General features: G+C 48.6%; 1 protein-coding gene across 6 annotated transcripts in view; it reads left to right on the forward strand.

Annotated features, from left to right (window-relative positions):
- AFAP1 (actin filament associated protein 1) overlaps positions 1–21,021 on the forward strand; it is a 126,101-nt gene that overhangs the window by 79,232 nt on the left and 25,848 nt on the right. For all 6 annotated transcript variants that reach the window (XR_012492384.1, XM_074320792.1, XM_074320794.1 and 3 more), the window contains 5 exons: positions 2,189–2,284; positions 4,907–4,988; positions 8,187–8,336; positions 15,562–15,773; positions 18,783–18,928. Coding sequence is in view for 5 of the 6 variants with exons in the window: in XM_074320792.1 (XP_074176893.1) it covers positions 2,189–2,284; positions 4,907–4,988; positions 8,187–8,336; positions 15,562–15,773; positions 18,783–18,928 (686 nt within the window). In the remaining variant the exon portion in view is untranslated. The remainder of the gene's footprint in view (positions 1–2,188; positions 2,285–4,906; positions 4,989–8,186; positions 8,337–15,561; positions 15,774–18,782; positions 18,929–21,021) is intronic.

Below are 21,021 nucleotides of genomic sequence, written 5' to 3' on the forward strand. Positions count from 1 at the left end.
GGGACAGTGGATGCCTGTTGGGTGGCTGTGAATGTCACTAGTACCAAGGACCACTGCCTGTGTGCTGCAGACCCCCCATCTGTAAGTCTGGGCTCTCGATCCAAACCATGGGGTGCCCACAGGATGGCGGTGTTGGTGTAACAGCAGCCACCATCGTGAGCCTACACCTGCTGGATGCTGGCCTGGCTTTGTGCACACAGGTCTCACTTTCTCCTAATTCAACCACGTAGTTAAATAGCAGGACAGGTCATCTTGACGCTCCTTCCTTTGCTAGTGAGGACACTGAGGCTCAGAGTGGTTACGACTTTCAGCTAGTAACGGATGTACAGTAGCCCCTCGGTTTTCCAACGTCTCTGTTGACGAACATTTCGGTTTACGAACGCCGTAAACCCGGAGGTAAATGCTTCGGTTTTCGAACACGCCTCTGAAGTCCAACATGTCACGTGGCTTCTGCTGAGTGCAAGATCCTGAGGCCTCGCTGTCGGCTGTTTTCGAATGTTTCAGAACTCAAATGGCCTTCCGGAATGGATTACGTTAAAAAACCGAGGTACCACTGTACTTGCCTCGCAAGTCACTGAGAAACAGAAGCGGTCAGAGAGGAGCGTTCTCAGATTCCCACTGCCCAATGCACCAGCCCTTCTGTGTCCCCCTCCTGCCTCTGGAAATCCTTGCTTTGCGCCTCTCCTCCCCAGGTGTCCCCCCAGGCGTGCTCCCTGCCGCCTCCCCAGACAGGCCCACCTGCAGGGCTGCCTGCCAGCTCTCTGTGCTCCCTGCTCCTTGCAGGTGCACTCCTGGTTTGCGCCCCCTCCCTGTCCGTCCCAGTCCGGCTCCCGCCAGCCTCCCTCCTTTGGCGCCACCCCACGTGCTAACCGGCCTTCAGTCCTTCTCCTGGATGTCCGTCCCTTTGTCTCCCCCTCCCTGCTGGTGACTCATCCGTGCCGTCCAGGATGAACGGCAGCCTTTTGCTTTTATTTCTAGCTTCAACTGGAAACTTGCCTCCAAGCATACCCACCTCACTTCTCTTCCACCCAACTTGTTTCTGTCTCCTCCACCTGAGGAGATGGCATCCCCCGGCGGCTCAGAGCGGAGCCCAGGGGCCCCCTGGACTTAGCCCTTTCCCTCAGGGCCCACATGCGGTCCAGCAGCAGGGCCTGTTGGGTCTCCCTCCAGGACCCGTGGCAAACCCTGCTCCTCCTGCTCCGCCTGCTGCACCACGCTCGCTCCGCCCGCGTGCGCCGTCTTCATCCGCGGCTCTTCTTTCCTCCCACAACAATGAGAGTGCTCTCTACAGCCTTGTAATCACTGAATGTTCATTGTTATGTTTGAGGCATTTACTTTTTAAAAGGGGGGACTATTGCATCTGCACTTTTCAGACGGGAAAGCTGGAGCACAGAACAGCTCATCGATTTGGCCGCGGTGAAAGCCAGATGAGAGCCAGGCAGGCAGGCTCTGGAGCCCCGTGGCCCTGACCTCTGTGCCGGGTGGCTCCCCACAGAGGGTCCTGTCAGTCCTCTCCTGGAGGGCGCCCAGGCTTTCCATCGCACTCATAAAATCCGGTGTCCTTGCCGGGCCTGATGGCACCACGTGACCTGGCTCCTGCTGGCCTCCGCCCCCCCCCATCTCCTGCCACCCGGCACTCTGCATTGTCCGTAAACATTTCCCATCCAGCACAGGCCTTGTACCTGCTGCCCCCACTGCCGAGAGCTTTCCAACAGTTCTTGACATGCCAGATCCTACCGGCCGTTCAGCTCGCAGCTTACAGGTCAGCCCAGTAAGGCCGCTCTTGACGTCTCCGTCTAAATCAGCCATGCCTTTTTGTTCAAGACTACCTTCATTCTCGGTAGCACTTCCTGCTGCAGTCTTAGGTTACCTTCATTTCCCGGTGATAACGCACTGTTTACTGTATCTCATCTTACTGGGGTGGAAACCCCGTGAGAGCAGGCCTGTCCTATACATTGTTCCCTTCTGTCCCAGAACGCATGTCAGCACCAGGCGTGGGTGGATGTTCGGGGAGTGGATCAGTGAGTGAACGAACAAATGAGTGCCTGGCATCCTGGAACTTAAGGCCAGGTGCTTCGGACCCACGGTTTTCCTGCTGCACCACATGCCTCTGTCCATCGCGAGCCTCAGCCCCTCTGTCAGCATCTCTGCCTTGGGACATACTCAAAACTGTCGCCACTTATTCCAGGTGATCAAAGAAGTCTACAGCGGCTGCAGTGGGCCCGTGGATTCCGAGTGTCCGCCCCCATCAAGCTCCCCGGTGCACAAGGCAGAACTGGAGAAGGTAAGGGGCGTGTTCCTTCTGGGAATAGTAGCCTTACAGAGGAGGTAGGCCTCCCTCAGAGTTTTGATAATGTTCTCTGAGAATTCCAGCACTTCTTGTTGACAAAGAAAGAAAGAATGCAACCCTTCCTGTGCCTTTCCCGTGCCCACTCTTCCCGAAGCTGGCGTCAGTCATTTTCCAGGCTGCACGGTTGGTTGTGTTACTCCCAGCTGGCAGTGAGGAAATGGCCTTGGAGGTGTCAGGGCCTTGTTCACGCCACCTCGCTGCCCGCCGCAGACTGAAATCTGAATGGCGGTCTCTGCGCTTTTGGAATACAGCAGGCACTGCATCCGTGTACCTTCCCGAGGGCTGATTCCCGACAGACCAGGAGACTGTCGTGTCCCTCTGTGCTCTACTCATTTCACTTGTAGAAGGCCCAGTGAGAACGCGGCAGTGGGGCACGGGTGAGCCCTCTTGCCAGAAATGTATGAACCCGTCGCTGCCATGACACGCTCAGCTCTCTCGTGTGCTTTATTTGTCTATACTTAGCAAAGATTTCGTTTCTGTAGAGCGCCTGGCTTCCTGCCATGCAGTGTTCCGTAGGCAGCCTGTGTCTCAGGAACTTTCTGTGTCCTCCCTGTTGAGCCGCCCCCTTTTCGTCTATTCTTGCTTTAGGCAGGGTTCTACAGAGGAACAGAACCAACGGTGGTGTGTGTGTGCATGTGTGTATGTATATGTATATATGTGTGTGTCTGTGTATATATGATTTACGTAAGGAATTTATGTGTAAGGTTTATAATAAGGAATTGGCTTATGTGATTTGGAGAGGCTGGCAAGTCCAAAATCTGCAGTGTGGGCCAGCAGATGAAGTCTGAAGGCCATCTGCTGGAGAATTCCGCCTTGCTCGGGGAGGCTGGTCTTTTTTGTTCTCGTCAGGCCTTCAGCTGGCGAGCGAGACCCACCACGCCAGGGAGGGCAGTCTGCTTTACTCAGAGTTCACTGATTTACTGTTCGTCTCATCCCTCCAAGTTGACACATAAAATTAACCTCACAACCCTCACCCTGATATTGCAGGCATCTTTCCTTTTTTCCTGATTACAAAACTAATCCTTGCTTGCTGTAGAAAAATCCAGAAAGTTCAGAGAAACACAAAGAGGAAGGATAAAGTCACTTGTGAGCCCACGCTATAGAGGAGGCAGCTCCTCTCCACACCAGTTTTTTCATGTTTCTTGGATATCTGATGGCATAAAAATTGTTATGCTGCTTTATTTCCACTTACCTTTATATTATTACCAATTTTCTAGGTTTTTGAAAGCTTATAACAAGTAATACGTTTTTGTATTTTCATCAGCTGAGTAATATCAAATGTGTATGACTCTACTATCATTTATATCCCCCTTCCCCCCCCCGGCCAAATTAGGCCTATTATTGGTCATTTAAAACAACCTGGCATCTTTGGGGTACGTCTTGGCTGCTTCTCTGTTACCTGAGAGTCAACTGCTAGAAGCTGGATTACTAGACCAAAGCATAGAATTTTTTTGGGAAGATTCTGATTCACGTTGCTAAGCAAATTGCTTTCCAGAAAGGCTGGTCCGCGTTCAGTTCCCATCATCAGTGCACCAGAGTCCCCTTCGCCCCCATGGGACTGGCAGTCGTCTCTCACTTACCTTGGTTTCTGAGTCTGTGCTGGGCCTGGCCACACCTGGTGACCTGGTTCCCAGGAGCACGTCCCCGCCTGAGAAGTGGGCAGCACTGCCTTTCAGTCACTGTCACTGGGACTTGGTCCATCCTGGCTTCTCGGTGAACGCCACCAGTGCTTTCACCACGGCTCTTCCCAGCACCGCTGTGGGCCTGCAACCACTGCCTGCCGTCCTCGCCAGTGTTACTCGGACCTTGCCATTGAGTGGAGCACGTGTGCTCCCCGGTGCCTGGCATTGCCCGGGTACTTCATTTATCTCCCTGCTGGCTAGTCTCTGTGGCACTGGGATGTAACGCAGGGTGTCTGAGGAGGGGCATTTTGGAGCCCATGTCCTCCACTGTGACCCACAGGCTCTCTGGTGGGAATGGAAGGATTTCAGCTCTAAACAGTGTCTCTTCTTCACACACCAACTTAGAGTGCTACCTAGGCTCCTGAAAGCCAGATACAAGGCCTAAAGTAATTGCAAGTATCCAGTGCCCGGTGGTGGTTTTAATAGTAACTTGTCTGTCTGTGTGCACAGTCTAAATATTTTTATTATAAGCAGATACTTGACACTCGACCAATTATTGGTAAATGACAAGAGGAAATTAAATGACTCATGTATAGTATTTCTTTCTAAAAGTGTAACATGGCTTGGTAAGGGGGAATATTTTTTGTGATCCTAATATTTTTTCAAAATTATTTGTAAGAAAGTGATTTGAAGAAATAGGCCTGGTACTATAGCGGGTGTTTGTATAACCTCTGAGTGTTTTCTTTGTCCTTTTGATGTTTTTCAAGCTTTTGATAACAAGCCAGCCAACGAGTCTGTGTTATAGTTCAGCCCTAACTATCCTGGATTGTTGTGAATTTGGCCCACATTTTCTTTCAGCTTTGAGATAACTTTTGATGCATCACTTGGCCGGTGTGACCACTGTGAGATAACTTAATCCTTCTTATCCTCCCAGAAACTGTCCTCAGAGAGACCAAGCTCAGATGGGGAGGGAGCCATAGAAAACGGAATCACTGCATGTAATGGGAAAGAACAAGGTGAGTTCTGCTTGTGCCAAAAATGCATAAACTGAAAACAAAAAACCAAAATGTGAAATACCATGGCCGGTTCTGTAAACTCTGACGATGTGAAAAATCTCCTTGGTTATTCAGTCACGCAGATGTCATCATCCTGTATTAGAAATCCAGAGAAAACCCCTTCAGTTGCCAACCGACACAATGTTGGCCTAGGTTTTACCTACTGTTTTCCTAGGTGCCCTGCGTATATTTTGAATTTATTAGCAGCGGGTTAGTTCCTCACTTGATTGATCCCGGAGACGAATTTGCAGTGGGGACCCGCTGGCATCTGGCTGGGAGAACTGACTTTCACTGAGAGAGACCGGAACCCACGGCCTGTCCTATCGCTGCCTTTGTTTGATCTTGAGCAAGGTTTCTCTATTTGAGGATGAGCCTCAGTTTCCCCACCTTTAAAATGAGGAGGCCAGACTCGCAGATTTCTGAAGTCTTTTATAAAAAGATTTTCTAAAATGTATTTTACCTTCATTAAAAAGTTTTTTTTTTTTTCCAATTGTGGTAAAATACACATAACCTAAAATTTACCATCTGAACCATTTTTTGGTGTCCAGGTCGGTGGCATTAAGTACGTTCATCATGTCGTGCAGCCGTCACCACCGTCATCTCCAGAACTTTGTCATCTCCCCAAACTGAAACTCTGTCCCCCCAAAACACAAACTCCCTACTCCCCTCCCCAGCCCTGGGTGCCCACCAGTCTTTCTGTCCGTATGAAACTGACTCCTCTAGGAACCTTATGAAGTGGAATCATGGTGTTCGTCCTTGTGTGACTGGCTTATTTCCTGGGCTACTGTCCCCCAGCTTCATCCGTGTTGTAGCAGGTGTCAGGATTCACTTCCTTTCTAAGACTGAAGACTATTCCATGGTGTGGATGGACCACATTCTGTCATCATTCATCAGCTGATGGACACTTGGGTTGCGTCCACCTTTTGGCTGCTGTGAATAACACTGCTAGGAACATGGGTGTGCAAATGCTGAGTTCTGTTTTTGACATCTCTTTATGGACGTTACGTACAGTAAAATTCACCCTTTGGGGCATATAGTTCTTTGGGTTTTGATGAACACTCACTGGCATGTAACTGTAGCCACAATCAAGACGTGGACCATTTCTTTCATCCCCAAACACTCCCTTTTCCCTTTGTGTCGCCTCCCCCTCCGCCTCTCCCCTGCCCCTGGCCACCGCTGATCTGTTCTCTGTCCTTTACCAGAATGTCCTGTGAGTGGAATCGTGCTGTGGCCTTGGGGGCCTGGCTTCGTTGGCGTTGCGTCACGCATTTGAGACGCATCGCTGTTGTCCCGTGCTCAGCAGTCGGCCCCTTTGTGGCTGAGCCACACGGGAGTGTGTGGATGGCAGTGAGCTCATCCTTCCCCAGCTCACTGGGGGTTCACAGTTTTGAGCTATTGTGAGTTAAGCTGTCAGGGTTTTGCGTGAACGCGTTTTCATTTCTCATGGTGAAATGCCTCGAGTGGGATTCCTCGGTCAAGTTCATCCTCACCAGCCTTGGTGTTGCCATTTTTGTTTTATGTCATTCTTTTCATGTTGACCATTGAATAGGTATGTAGTGCTATGTAATTGCGGCTTTAACTTGCATTTCCCTAATAACTAACAACACTGACCATATTTTAATGTGCTTATTTGCCATCCTGGTTTTCACCTTTGGTGAAATGCCTATTCAAATCTTTTGCGCATATTTTTATTGGGTCATTAGTTCTTCTTATTGACGTCTGAGTTCTTTATATATTCTGCATACAACTGCTTTCTCAGATGTGTTCTGCACATAATTTCCTCACAGTGTGTGGGCTGAGAGGAGAGGTGGGTCTTGGGTAGCAGGGACAGCTTCCCATGCAAAGCCCAGCAGCCGCTCTGCTTGGACCTTGGTTTCCCGAGTGAGTGACTGCCCAGCCCGTTAACCTGCACTCTGTCACTAGTGTGGATCAGGCATCTCCCAGCTCTGAAAAAGTCACCTTAGACCAAATAGCAACCCAGGCCATTACGACTCTTGGAACCCAAATCATCTGGACGATTGTGATATTACAAGGTTCACTCCAAAAGGTCATGGTCTCTGCTTTTGCCCATGTGATTTTCTAACCCCGTCATGTCTGCATGTAATTTTAGTCCTCTCCATCGGAACTTACCCAGTGGAGGGTATTATCTGTCGTCCACAGGGCATAGGGTGTGTAATCAAAGCCAGGAAAGCTGTCTTTGAGTTTTGCCTTGAAGTAGACTAACCTACAATCTCCGGGTTCCTGCCTCGATGTTAAGGTGCAGATGTTGCTTTGTTTGGTCTCTTTCCTTGTTTACTGTCTCCCTTCCCCACCCCCGCATCCCTGTATAAAATTAAGTTCTACAGGATGACTGTCTCTGGGTGTACATGTAAGGGAATAAATCTATATCTAAAATCCTCCTTTTTTAAAAAGAAGAGCAGCCTTCTGTGCTTTGTAAAGGTGACCTTGGTTCAAACATTCTCTTGCCTGGCATGGTGCTTTATGTATAGTAGACACTTACTAAATAGTTCCTGAAGGAAGTTAAGAGTTTCCACACATTCTGACCATCTCTCTGAGCTTTTATCCTTGCTTCTCATACTTAACCGATTTGCAGCTGAGGGGTTTCAGTAAAGGTCCCTTTATCCCAGCCATGTCGTGACTCAGACAAACTGCTGGCCACAGAAAGAATCCTGAACGCACACAGTTTCTCCTAAATGTTAGACGCTCCATTGAACATGGAAACAATCCGGATGCCATGTGGCCAAAGCCATGGAATAACTGTAAAACGTGTTTCTTCTCACAAGGTGACAGTCCCCGGTATTTAATAAACTAATGCAGTGTGAGTTTGTGTGGGATAGAAAACATCCTACTGCCACTGCCGCTGATGTCAGCAAAGGGAGTCAAGGACCTGGTACTGACTCACATGGAAGCTTTGACTGTCCCCAGCGAACACTGCACACGTTTACATTTCATCATGTGTAATGGCTCTGTCACTAGGCTCATTGGATAAATACTCTGATGGTATTAACCAGTGTCCCCAATAGCGGGCACAGAGCAGGTGCTCAGTAAGTAAGCTTGGGTGAAAGAAACTTGGCTGTGTCTTAGGCTTTATTTTGATGTTTTTCCAATTAAAGTCTATAATGAAAACATGACTTTTGTTGTCATCGTTATTCTTGACAGTTAAGAGGAAAAAAAGTTCCAAATCCGAGGGCAAGGGCACAGTATCAAAAGTCACTGGAAAGAAAATCACCAAGATCATCGGTCTAGGGAAGAAAAAGCCATCAACAGACGAGCAGACCTCCTCAGCTGAGGAAGACGTCCCGACCTGCGGTAAGACGCGGATTTACCCGCATGCGCGGTGAGTGGCGTTACTCTCTCCCCGGCAACTGTCCTGTGCCACGTCCAGCTCAGCCTCATTCATTTGGGCTCTTTTGGAGAAGGCCTGTCATTTGAATTTGGGGCAAGTGTTTTACATTTCTACTGCTTTTTCCTTCTTCTTTTTTTAATTTATTGGGGTGACAATTGTTAGTAAAGTTACATAGATGTCAGGTGTACAATTCTGTATTACATCATCTATAAATCCCATTGTGTGTTCACCACCCAGAGTCAGTTCTCCTTCCATCACCATATATTTGATCTCTACTGTTTTTAATAAAAGACTTTGCAGGGGTTTGAGATCATCACTGAGGTTCCCTCAAGATGAAAAACAAAGTCTCTCTTTGATCCCGTGAAGTTCTCCCAAATTCCTTTTCAGCGTTTTGAACTGGAATGTATGCACAGGCCGCTGGCCCGCGCTTGAGGGGGTGTAAGGGAGGGCCAGTCATTTATGGGATGGAGCTCAGTTCTTCCCTGGGGCTAAAGTAATAAAACCACACTTTGCTGTCATGCTCCATTTCTCAAATTCCAGTTTCTAACCCAGTCTAACTGACCATCTCCCTCACCATTCTTTCCTCGGTAGTTTCGGGGCAGCTGCTGTTTGTCAGGACTGTGTGCGCGCATGGCGTGTGGTAGTGACCCAGACAGTCCCTGCCCTCCCAGCGCTTCCAGTCTGGGAACAAAAGAGGCTCGAAGCGAGTAATCACGGAGCTAAACGCGGAACTAACTGGTCACTAGTGTGAGGGGAAACAGGAGGCAGTGACACCCACCGTATGGTATGGACAAGTGAGATTTTACAAAAATCCTGTTTCCTAAGCAACCAGTTTAGAAGAGCCAGGCAACGCTTTTAAGGAGTTTAGAAGCCGGATGTTGGATATGTGCCCTTTTAAACAGGAAGACCGGGCTGTTGTTTTCTTGTGTATTACAGCTGCACGTTCAGCTTTCTGCCTGTAAATCCCGTAGTTTCTTTTGTTTGTAGCGTCGCTCCGTTTACCTCTCTGATTCTCTTGTTGAGCCTCCATTCTGCCCAATGGGATTTTATTTGGGTCATACCCAAAGCTGTGCCATTCAGATGCTTCCTCAGATGGGCCATGCACCTGAAGATGAAGTTGTTGAACAGATACCGGGTCCCAGGGTGTGAGCTTAAGCTGAAAGCACGCCTGGGGCGCGGGAGCCGTGGTGCTCAGAGGGCAGGTCAGGGCTGAGGGGAGGCCAGGGCGGGCTCTCAGCCCCCTCCTGGCCTTCACAGCCGAGGTCTAGGAGACTACACGGCAGACCTTTGGTGGACCGGTACAGTGTCATCTCAGGTCCTGTTGATGCGGCTGCTGCAGGTGGAGGCCTGGGGCACGATGACACCAGAGGAGACCAAGGGCCTAGGCGCCTCATGTGTTCAGAGGTCCCGGGACTTGTCCTAACCAAATGGCAGCCGGGTCACGGAAGCGGCTGACTGACGGTCTTCCCACTGCCGTCCGTCCCCGCCTAAATCCGCCTTGCTGCCGTTGAACCCGCCGGGACAGGGTTTGAAGGGGAAGGCACAGGAGGGCACAAGGAGCCCTCACCTTGCTCCAGGCCTCTTCTCGAGCGGCACAAAGCGCGGGTCACATGGGCTTGACCCCGCTTGCCGTTGCCCTGGAGGGGAGGCAGGAGTCACGGGTGACAAATGGAAAGAGGGAGTCATCCACCCCAAATGCCTACATTTTAGCTTTTGTTGTTTAAACTGCTCTAGGTCAGTGGAGGAAATAGAAATCCTTTCATGAAAAGCGTTCACATGGAAGGCGACTCGGAGGCTGTGGTCCAGACGCTCGTTAACAAACGGGAACTCGGAAAGCTTGTGGGGCTTGCCCTGAGCCCACGGCCTGCTGGGGCAGAGCCAGGCCCGCCGGCCCAACTCTGCCGAGTCCCCATGGCCCACACCTTCCCCATGTCCCTTAGTGTCCCCCAAATGTGCCCCCTCGGTCCTCCTAAATGGCTTCACTTTGTTGGTGACCAGACACCGCAGGAAGTCCTGCTGTCGGGCGTTTCCTGGGAAACAGCTGCTCCCTCTGAGCAGGGTGGTGTGTCCACGGCCTGTCATTACACTCTGTGGGTTCTGTTACATGCTGAGTGGACAGCTTTCGTCTCTGCGAAGAGAACATCCTCTGCCACAGATTTTAAAATTGTCATCTCGTTCCTTGCTGGGGCAGGGGCATGGCAGGAGTCTAGAGAAATAAAGGGGAAATGACCATTTTCAGTGATTCGAGTACAGCTGCAGAGTTTCGAGCAGAGAAAGAGCCGGACTGCGGCCATGACACCCACCCTGCCGGCGGAGCCCCTGCTGCTGCCGCTCTTGTGCGGCAGGGACAGGAAGTGCCGAGAGGGTGGGCGGAAGGGCGCCTGGGAGCCCCAGGAGCTGCATTCATCCCGGCTCTTCTGTGGGGTGCAGCCTGGGCCTTGGGGCCTCCGGGCACACAGTGAACATGCTGGGGGTGCAGTGGGAGATGGTGCTCCGCAGATGCTCCAGCTGGTGAGGGATGGGGAGCGAGTGCCACAGGGCCACCGGCAGCGCAGCCAGCCCCTCGGCCACTTGCTGCGCCCCCCCACGCCTCACGCCTGTCCTGGTCCTGTGGAGTGAGGCCTTCAGCATCTGCCGGGTCAGCTCTGCTCACAGCCACTTGTACGAGGCGTCTGAGGCCAGCACAGACCCCTAAGCAGAAAACCAGCTTTCATTGGTCTTTCTCCGGCGCTTCCAAGTCCCGGAATTGTTGTCACTTGCTAAACGCAGCTGTGGTTATCGGGACATGCATGTCACTTCCTCTCCTCCCTGTCCCCAGTGCTGTCTGTTGTTTGCACGAGCAGCACACACGCCCCGTGACTGGCCACCTGCTCTGTGACCCTGCCGGCCACCAGATGAAGTTGGAAACCTTAGACTGATTGTGTCGTGCTTTCAAAGGAAAAAAGCTCTTTGCTGCTCATTTCAGGGCCTCGAACAATCTTGTCCTAAACTTAATTTTCCAACTTTTCCTCCTGTATCACTGGATTAAGATTCAGATTGCTTTGCTCACCCGTGGTGTCCCCAGCAGCTCGCATGGAGCCTGCAGACATAGAAGCAGTTCAGTAAACACTTGCTGATTGGATGAGTTTCCTTGAGCAAACGGCATAACCTCTCTGAGCCTCAGGTTCTTTATCTGTGTAATGGGCTTGATACTTAAACTACTTTGTTTTCATAGGAATTGAAGATAAAATGTATGAGTCACTAAGCTCAGTGCCTGCCTTATAATTTATGCTCAGTAAATGGTTGCCGCTATTATCCATTTGTTCATCTGATGTGCTTTTTAAAAAACACTAAGCGTCCCAGACATATTCAAGGCAACATAAGGGCAATGCCAGGTGAGGGGCGCAGGCAATAAGAAATATGGAAGCTGAGAGGCCAGAAAGATCCCCGGCTGCTCAGATGGAGTCAGGATGACCTGAGCTGGGTTGAAGGACTCGCTGGGTGTTTCTCAGGTCGCCTCTAGCTCTAATGTTCTGTGACTTTGGGAAGTCTTCAACATGAGGGCTTTTTAGTGGACACACAGGAAAGTTACATGCTTCTCACTTCCTATCATAATAAAAGATCAAGTGACATTTAATGGAGGGGGAGGAAAGCATTCTTAGTGTGTCACCATGTTGGGTGTTGTCATAGTAGTTTCTTGGCACGTGTGCCAATTAGAGGTGTTTCGGTGTGGGCAGGACCAGCACCAGCTGTTGGCAGCACTGAAGTGTGGTACCCCTTCCCCCACAGCGCCCTCTGCTGCTGCTGGGACACCCCTTTCCCAGGGCCAGCTCCCCTCAGCTGATTGTAAACCGACTTGCTAAGATAAAGCCAGCAGTTACCTTGGGATGAATGTCCTCTCAAAGCACAGTTTCCTTCCCTAAGGAGGAGGAGCCAGTGGGCACTTGGCCCCTGCCTTCCCTTTTGCAGCCGTTTGCATTTGAGAGTCACCCCGACTGAGCCCTGAGACGTCAGATATCCCAGCAAGTGAACGCAGGAGCCTTGGGGTCTGCCCCCTGCTCCTGTGTTTCTGCTTGTTTAATCTCAGCCCAGTTATAATGAAACCTTGTGCACCCTTGCCGTGGCTTTGCAAGAAACCTTACAGTTCTTTCTTTAGAATTCGGAGCAAACGTAATCTCAAAAAATCAAACTGAAACTCGAAAGTTGTTACGATACAACATCCCACCAAAACATGAGAAGTAGGATCTAAAAAATAAAGTAATAAGTGCAACTGCCTTATGGAAATGACCTGGGGAGCCTGTGATCCTAGTCAGCCTGGAGTGCTTTCTGGAAGAGCCAGTGGGCTGGGCCTGGCTGCACTTTGTCACCACCTGGTGGTGGCTGTGCACGTCAGCCGAAATATTCATGGGTTCGAACAGTATTAGGAGACACAGGGACCTCCCCTCACTCCTCACTCCGGGTTTGCCCTGGGGTTGTGTGCATTTCCCTGTGTGGCCTCTCCCTCATCGTCACCTTCCTGACCCAGAAAGTAGGAATTGTAGGCCCCAGCTTAGCAGGGCGCAGTGCTGGGCCGGGGGCCCTGCCACGTGGGCGGTTGCCGTGGAGTCAACTGTTTAGGAATCCAGTGTGATGATTCTCTTTCTGCTTTTCCCTTTGGGGAACTGTAAGCACATCTGAGGGAGGCGTTAAAATATGGTGATTTTTATATTAAGTCATGCTCTACATCAGATGGGAATCTGTCCAATGGAATCTTTCCTTTTATGATTCAAATGTCAGGAAATTCATAGCACTTGGTGACTTTTGGTTAGACTCGGTCAGGGGAGAAGCTATCATGAGAGAACCTTCCCCTTTTCAGGAATGTGTCGCCCACTTGGGTAGCGGGGCAGCCCTCAGTAACTGCTGAGGGCATCGCGGGCATCACGTGGTGAATTCTAAGATCGGGAAGTCCTTGGGGGATGAAAAGGAATGTTGCCACTGTCACTGAGGAGGCAGATCCGCCATCAGGCCTTCTGCTTCAGTTCCTCAGAGAATATGGTAGCATCTCACACCCCGTCATGATTCCGCGCCCTTCTGCACCCAGGCCAGCTTCCTACAAAGGTTCTGAGGTTTGCCATCACCCGGTCCCTGGATGTTTCACATCTTCGTTTCTCGCGTTCCCCTCTCCCCCAGGCCAGTAGAAACGCCCTCACGGCCCCTGTGAGGAGCTCCTGGCCGCCCAGCCCCTGCAGACGGCATGGAGGCGCCTCTGTGGCAGCATCTGCCTGAGCCTGGGGCCTAGGGCTTGCTTGTGACGACTGTTCTCATGCGCTGACCTTGCGGGCCCCAGCAGAGCAAGGCACTCGAGAGCAGTGCCATGTTTTCGAGCTCTTTTTACGTATATCATTACGTTTGTCTCTAGGCCACGTGTTGTTCGTGCTCACAGAATACTTAGATGGATGCAGCATGGAAGTCCAGAAAAGCGGGCTTTCAGCGTGATTCATTCCTCCTGGGGTGCCCGAGTCATAGGCGCTAGTTCAGATATCACAGGTGACTGTGTGTCAGAACGATCTAATTTACAAACAGTGTTTTCCAGAATGAATATCCTAATGTGAGGGCTGTAGTCAGAATAACAGTCCTTTATCTGCTGTCTTTAACTCTCAGGAGAGCTTCAGGTCAGTCTTTGCTGGGTGGCCTTGAACGTGACACTCACCCAGGCTTTAATTCTGCTTCTCCAGCCTCTGTAGTCCCTACGTGTGTGACCTGCAAGGGATTTCGGCCCAGGCTTGCTCCTCCATTTTCTCTGTAATTTCACAGATACAGTGGCGCACACGCTAAACTGAGGCCAGTTCTAGAATAAGCAGTCAGCCCTTCTGTTGAGGGTGTATTGGCAGGACTGCTGTCACACGTAGCCAGATGAAAATCCAAGCTTTCCAAGTGTTTCCCTAGTTAATTCCCTGGGCAAATGCTTATATGTGACACAGAAAGCATCATTCTGGGCCTTGTGCCGTACATGTGGGGTTTTTGTTCTGGTTTGGCTTTTTACCTTTATGCATTTATCCATTGCTAAGAAGGTGTGTAAGACTGGAATGTAAAGGAAACAAAGGCATTTTTAAAACTCAGGATTAGGAAGGATTTGTTTTGTGTTTTGAGCCACGTGTGTGAGCACATGCCTGTGTATGAATTGGGAGAGGAGCTGGATGACTTAGGGAATCCTTGTTTTCTTTCTTCTCATCGCCCTGCATTTTCTATGCTATTTAACTCAGGGGCAGTAATTTACTAGCATTAGGGAGCGGTGAGAAGTCACAGCTACCCTGTGAAATCCACTTTCTATACCTTCTTATGGCTAGAAAAATACATTTTATGTTTGTGACAAATGAAAACGATCAGGTTTTTTGGTATTTGAAGAGATTTCTTTTACAAGAATAAGGACAATTCTTCCTATAACTTTATCTCATGTGGAGACATAGATCTATGTGTGTATATCTGCATGTACGTCTCCATGTCTGTGATATACTGAAGGCTTTGTGCAGTGTAACGACATGAATGGCAGAATCCCACGTACATTCTGGCTCAAGCGTTTAGGTGGCACCTGGGCAGGCTCCGGCAGTCAGATGGAACCCTCAAACCAGCGGAAGATGAGGGTCACTGAGGACGTCTTGGCCTCTGGGTAGGAGTCTCATGCCGAGGCGTTTCCATCATTTGCTGGAATACGTCCAGTGCTGAGGAACTTACCACCTCCCAAGCCGTCCGTTTCTTGGAAAGCTTTCATTTTCAATAGTTTTTTTCTCATGTTAAGCCACAATCGGCCTTCCTATCACTTTTGCCCTAGTTGTGTCATTTGTAGCTGTCTAATTCCTTCTCCATATGTCCCTTCCGCTCATTAAAGCGGCCATCACGTCCTCATTTCCTTCTCGCCATCCAAACACTGATGCTTAGTGACCTTTCCCATCCTCCAGGCGGACTCCAGATTCCACAGCAACCTTAACCGTCTGGTGACCGGTTCTCAGCACGCGTTGCATACCACGTGCCATTAGGGGCTTCTGATATGCGCTGTCTTGTGAAGCCCCCTGGGCTTGCCTGTTTGAAATTGCTCCTATGACAGTAACGGCTCTTGTTTACATGGATCTGCGTTTAAAAATGTGTGCGGGATTTGTTCTATGCATGTTACCATCCTGGATTCTTTAACCTGTCTTGCCCTGGAGGCTGAAAGTTTTCCTTTTGTCCCCGCAGGCTACCTGAATGTGCTCTCCAACAGCCGCTGGCGGGAGCGCTGGTGCAGACTCAAGGATAACAAGCTCGTGTTCCACAAGGACAGGGCCGATCTGAAGACCCACATCGTCTCCATTCCTCTCCGTGGCTGCGAGGTCATCCCTGGCCTGGACTCCAAACACCCCCTGACGTTCCGACTGCTTCGCAATGGGCAGGAGGTGGCTGTGTTGGAGGTAGGGCCGTCTTCCCTCCAGAAGCCAGCGCCGACTGCTGTCAGTGCAGCCTCGCACCGTTCCGGCACTGCCGTGTTTCGATTCACAGCCTGTCATCTCACTTTGCCCATCTTGTTCGTCTCTGCTCTCCTTGCTCTGTCACGCCCTTTGTCTGAGGGGCGTTGGCAGCGCAAACAGCACTGCACCCTTTTCTGCTAAGATGTACACATCAGACTTGTCTGCCTCGTTACCTCCTTGTTTCACGTCCTCACTGAATGTGTTTGCATGGAAATTAAAGACAATGCATACTGGGGATTAAGTTTTTTCAAGCAGCCAGATAATAACTTGTTTTAAAATTTTCAGTAGAACTTTTTCCCCTTAATGATGGTCTGCCTTTGAAATGGTGGTATTTCCTTTAATTCGCCCTTCAGAATGTTCTTGAGTGCTTTACGAGTGAACAGGTAGGTGTTTTCAGACAACCCATTGCGTTACAGACCGTGTGGCCAGTGAGCCAGATTACATGGAAACCAGAAGACCTTTGGTTTTTCAGGAGCCCTTGGCTTTGTATGCATTTTATTCATTTGGCTGCCTTTCTAGAATGGATTCACTAAAGCAGAAAATGCAATTAAAACGAATTTCTTAACAGAATTAAAACTTTCATTTTTAAAAATTTTAATTTTTACTTTTCTTCTCTTATATTATTTTCCACCCAATATTTGTTCAGACCTTTGCCCCTTTGTCTTTTTCCCACTCAGCATTGTTGTGATTGAGACGCAGAGATATGTGTATCATGTTTACACAAGTAGAATTTCCAGAGAACCTGTGAGCATATTTATGCTATCTAGTCCATAGAATGAGGTCTGTCAGGTTCGGTGGAATGGTGACATGTGTTCTCATTAATCAGACGTAAAGCCAAATTCTAGCTGACCGGAGTGACACTGATGAGGGGGCCCAGGGGGCCCAGACAGGCCAGCCGGAGGTCTTGACAGGAGATGGGAGTTCGTTTCCGAGATGATGTTCATGGAAACTTCTTTTTCGGTGGGGACAAAAGACGATGAACAGTCTAGCTCTCCTTCCCACGGGGCTCAGGGCCCAGTAGTTGGAGATAACAGCCCCAGAGTCCTGCCTGCTGCCCAACCTGCTAACTGCAGCGTGTGATCTCACAGAAAGGAGGCCAGGCCTGCTGGAGGCAGGATGTCTGGGTCCCAGTCCTCCTTCTGTCATGGACTTTGATCACAACCAAATATTTTCTTCTCTCGGCTTCTTGATGTGTCTGTAAAACATGCGTGTTGGCTACAGTTGGTGTGCTTGGTAAGCATTTCTGCAGGGTGAAAACAGCAGGGTGGATGGCAGTGGAAGAAAGCTGGAAACGTAAATGAGGAAACTATATTCTTGATGGAAAACAATGCCTGGCTCATCTGAGAGCTTTGGCAGCGGATCTGAGAGAGGGTGCAGGACAGAAGGCATGAATTGGCACACGCTGGGTGTGCAGGAAGGAAGAGTGGGGAGTCGTGCCTGCAGTCTGAGGGAGGCTGGGCTGGGTTCCTAGATGGAGAAATCCAGGAAGTGGGAGGCAGAGATGTGAGGGCCTGGGGTGGAGCTCACCTGTCCTGACTTCGCCCCGAGCACTGCAGGTGCAGGCTGCAAGTCCTTGAAAGAGAGGGGTCGTGTTCCAGTACCCTCTTTTGTATTCTAGTCATTGCATCAAACACACACACACACACACACACAGCATTCCACCGTTAGCAGTGAGTTCTGAATCCATTTTTATTTATATGTATTTTTTCTTTGACATTCACTTAACTCACACATTTGCTAGCTCAGTGTCCCCTAAACTTTAAACATTATTTACACATTTGATAAATCAAATTTATTAGACATTTCATGTACCACTATAAATGTAATAAAATTGATTTTCTAAATCGCCTAACAAGAATGACTTAAAACTTTGATGAACCAAATTATTTTTCATTATTATTGTGGAATATTGGGGAACAATGTGTTTCTCCAGGCCCATCAGCTCCAAGTCATTGTCCTTCAATCTAGTTGTGGAGGACGCAGCTCAGCTCCAAGTCCAGTTGCCGTTTTCAATCTTTAATTGCAGAGGGCCCAGCCCACCATCCCATGTGGGAATTGAACTGGCAACCCTGCCATTGAGAGCTCACGCTTCAACCAACTGAGCTGTTCGGCCGCCCCTCCAGAAGCTCAGTGGCAGCTTGTTGTCTTCAATCTAGTTGTGGAGGGTGCAGCTCACTGGCCCTGTGGGAATCGAACTGGTGACCCAGTTGTTGAGAGCTCGCGCGCTAACCAACTGAGCCATCCGGCTGCCCTAATGAACCAAATCTTAAAGATGTATTTCAGATGTGCAAGTTAGGGGTTCAGATCAAAGTCAGGGGTTGGGGAACATTTCAAACATCTTAAAAAATAGCACACACAAAGCAGCCCAATGATTGTGAATCATTATTACACCTATAGAAACGCACTGATATACAAGTAAGTTAGTACTTTATACCATCTAATCAAGGGAAATAAAATTGCCATTTCAGGCTCATTTAGGAGGCCGCAGTAAGGGCAGCCGGTCAGCAGAGTCTGAGGTCAGCAGGGCGTTGGCCTGACGGTGCTTTCCAGGCTGGATCGGCCAGATTGCAGGGGCTGCTTTTTCTGGCCTGATTTTGTTGCCAAATTAATGAGGCTTTCTAAACAACTTCCTGTAGCTGAGATTTAACTAATCACATTCATTTCCATGTCTTACACCCTAGTGCCTTGCCCCCAAATAATTGGAAGGCACTGTTAGGCCCTCAGATTTTTATTTCTTTGGGTTTGGTCATTCTGGAACCTCCTGCGTTAAGGCTTAATGTGAATTCGGCGTTGATCCCGTGACTCGGGCAATAACTGTACCTTCCGTCTCATTCCTCTCCTTACGTCTCACCTCCTTTCCAATTCTGTGGTCTCTGTGGACATATTTACGAAAGTGTTAAAACTCGTTAGCATTACTTAAATAAAACCCACTTTCCCCCTTGACCGGAACAGGCTTCTTCTTCTGAAGACATGGGCAGATGGATCGGAATTTTGCTGGCTGAGACGGGGTCCTCGACAGACCCCGGGGCTCTGCATTACGACTACATAGATGTGGAGATGTCTGCGAATGTCATCCAGACAGCCAAGCAGACCTTCTGGTAAGATCCGTTGCCATGTCACATGGCACTGAATTAAACAACTTCATGTTTTCCCTCATTTTTTTACTTTTTATGTGCGTCTGTAGCCTCAGGAGGAAAAACAACTAAAAACTCTCCCTGTTGTATTATATTAATCTAAACTTTGGTGAATTCTTTGTCATTTTAACCCTCCCCGTTTCCTATTAGAAAAAGGGTTGGCAAACTTTTCCTGTAAAAGGCAAGATAGTAAATAGTTTTGGCTTTGCGGGCCAAATATTCCCTGTTGTGACCACTCAGCTCTGCCATGGCAGCCACAGACAATACATAAACGAATGGGCGTGACTGTGTTCTAATAAAACTTTATTTGCAACCACAGGCAGTGGGCTGGCTGTGGCCTGTGGGCTGGCGTTTGCTGCCCCTGGTGTCAGGGGAACAGCCCTACGAAGCAGAAATGATTCTACAGATTGTGTAATGAGGACAGAGGTTTCAAAGCCATCAGTCATGGACTTTTCAAATTTTAATTGTGATTTTTGTTTTTTTTAAACCAGCTGTTGCATACAAACTCATTCTTTTGAATCATGATTTCTTTTTTAACACATTGATGGCAAAGATAATTATAGCTGCAGCTCTCAAAGTATGGTCCACAGATGCAGTCCAAGAGGTCAAAACTGTTTTCCTAATAATACTGAGAAATTGTTTTCCTTCTTCACTGTTGCGCCACGTGCATCAATGGTGCAAAAGCAACGGTGGGTAGCTCGGCACACTCGTCATACCACAGATGCTGTCATCGTGTCCTTCACCGCCACGCACTTGCACTGGAAGAAAATGCTGGACTCCCCTAAAATGTCCTTGATGAAGCACTAAAATGACTACTTTTTCTCTGAAAGTTGTCGAATGAACACTTATTTAATGCTCGGCCAGGAGATGCTGGAGCTAAGTAAAGATACCTTTGGCCGGTATTAGGAGTCAGACCCCTGAGTTCCCCCAGGCGGGGGTCATAGCCTTGGCAGAATGAATGAGTCTTGGACACCTGGGCCAGAAAACCTCCAGTGATGCCAGAGGTTTTCTAAAGTATAAGCCACGCCTTCTGACTGCTATTCTTTTGTGTGAAAATCAGGATGTCATAGTTCAGTACTGAGTGTTCTGTGTATGTTCATTATTTTTCCATAATAACATTAATCAGCAAAATGCAGGTAAGTTATCATTCATTAAATAAAGCACATTTCAAGTGGCTTTTTAAGAAATGTGATATCCATAAATCAGATTTTGCAACATCTACATGTCTAGAGTGACATAAAAGAAAAGAGCTTGTGGTTGTTCACTGGTTATTTGGAAGTTGTGAGGTTTCCAGAAGCCTCTCTTAAGTCCACGTGTGGCTCCAGCCATAATCAGCACACTGACGACCCCTCTGAAGAGAAGCCTGGCGTGAAAGCAGTTTCCCCAAACACGGCTGGCTTCTCCTTTCTAAAGGAGTGGGATATTAATCTAAACCCAATGTGGGAAGGTAGCATTTCTGAGAAAGGAATGAGGGTTGCAACACTGAAAAATTATTTATTAAAAATATGCATGTAATGAGTATATGGCTGCAAGAATCTTTGCTACCTCATTAAAATCTTTATAGATGTCAGTTAGCAATAAAGTTCATTTTCATGTTTCAGTTTTCTAGCTAAACATTCTTGTAAAACTTAAGAAGAGATTTAACAAGGAAAGTATTCAAAACATAAAATATGGTAGCTTGCCAGTGTAATAAATATTCTAAGATTAAATTCCTTTTTTGCTATTATGCAAATTGGCAGTTATGAATCTTTTCAAGGTTATTAGGGAGTCTCTGTGCATTGGCTATGTCTGAGGGAGAAAGCAATGATATATTTTCGGAAGAAGACATTAAAAGAAAAAATAGTCATTTAAGTTCCCCCAGGAAAAGTGGTATATTTAGGAATATTAATAATGGTAAACTGTTGAAACATATTTTCCCGAGGCCCATTTTTAAGTGAGATATATAGATTATATGATGCAAGGGAAACATTCCGAATTTTTCTCCTGAAACTCCTCTAGAACCGTGCTGTGTTGGAGACCCATGAGAAAGCTGTGCTACTGCTGATGATAAAAAGCAA

The sequence above is a fragment of the Rhinolophus sinicus genome, linkage group LG02 (genome assembly GCF_036562045.2).
Source record: "Rhinolophus sinicus isolate RSC01 linkage group LG02, ASM3656204v1, whole genome shotgun sequence".
NCBI lineage: Eukaryota > Metazoa > Chordata > Mammalia > Chiroptera > Rhinolophidae > Rhinolophus > Rhinolophus sinicus.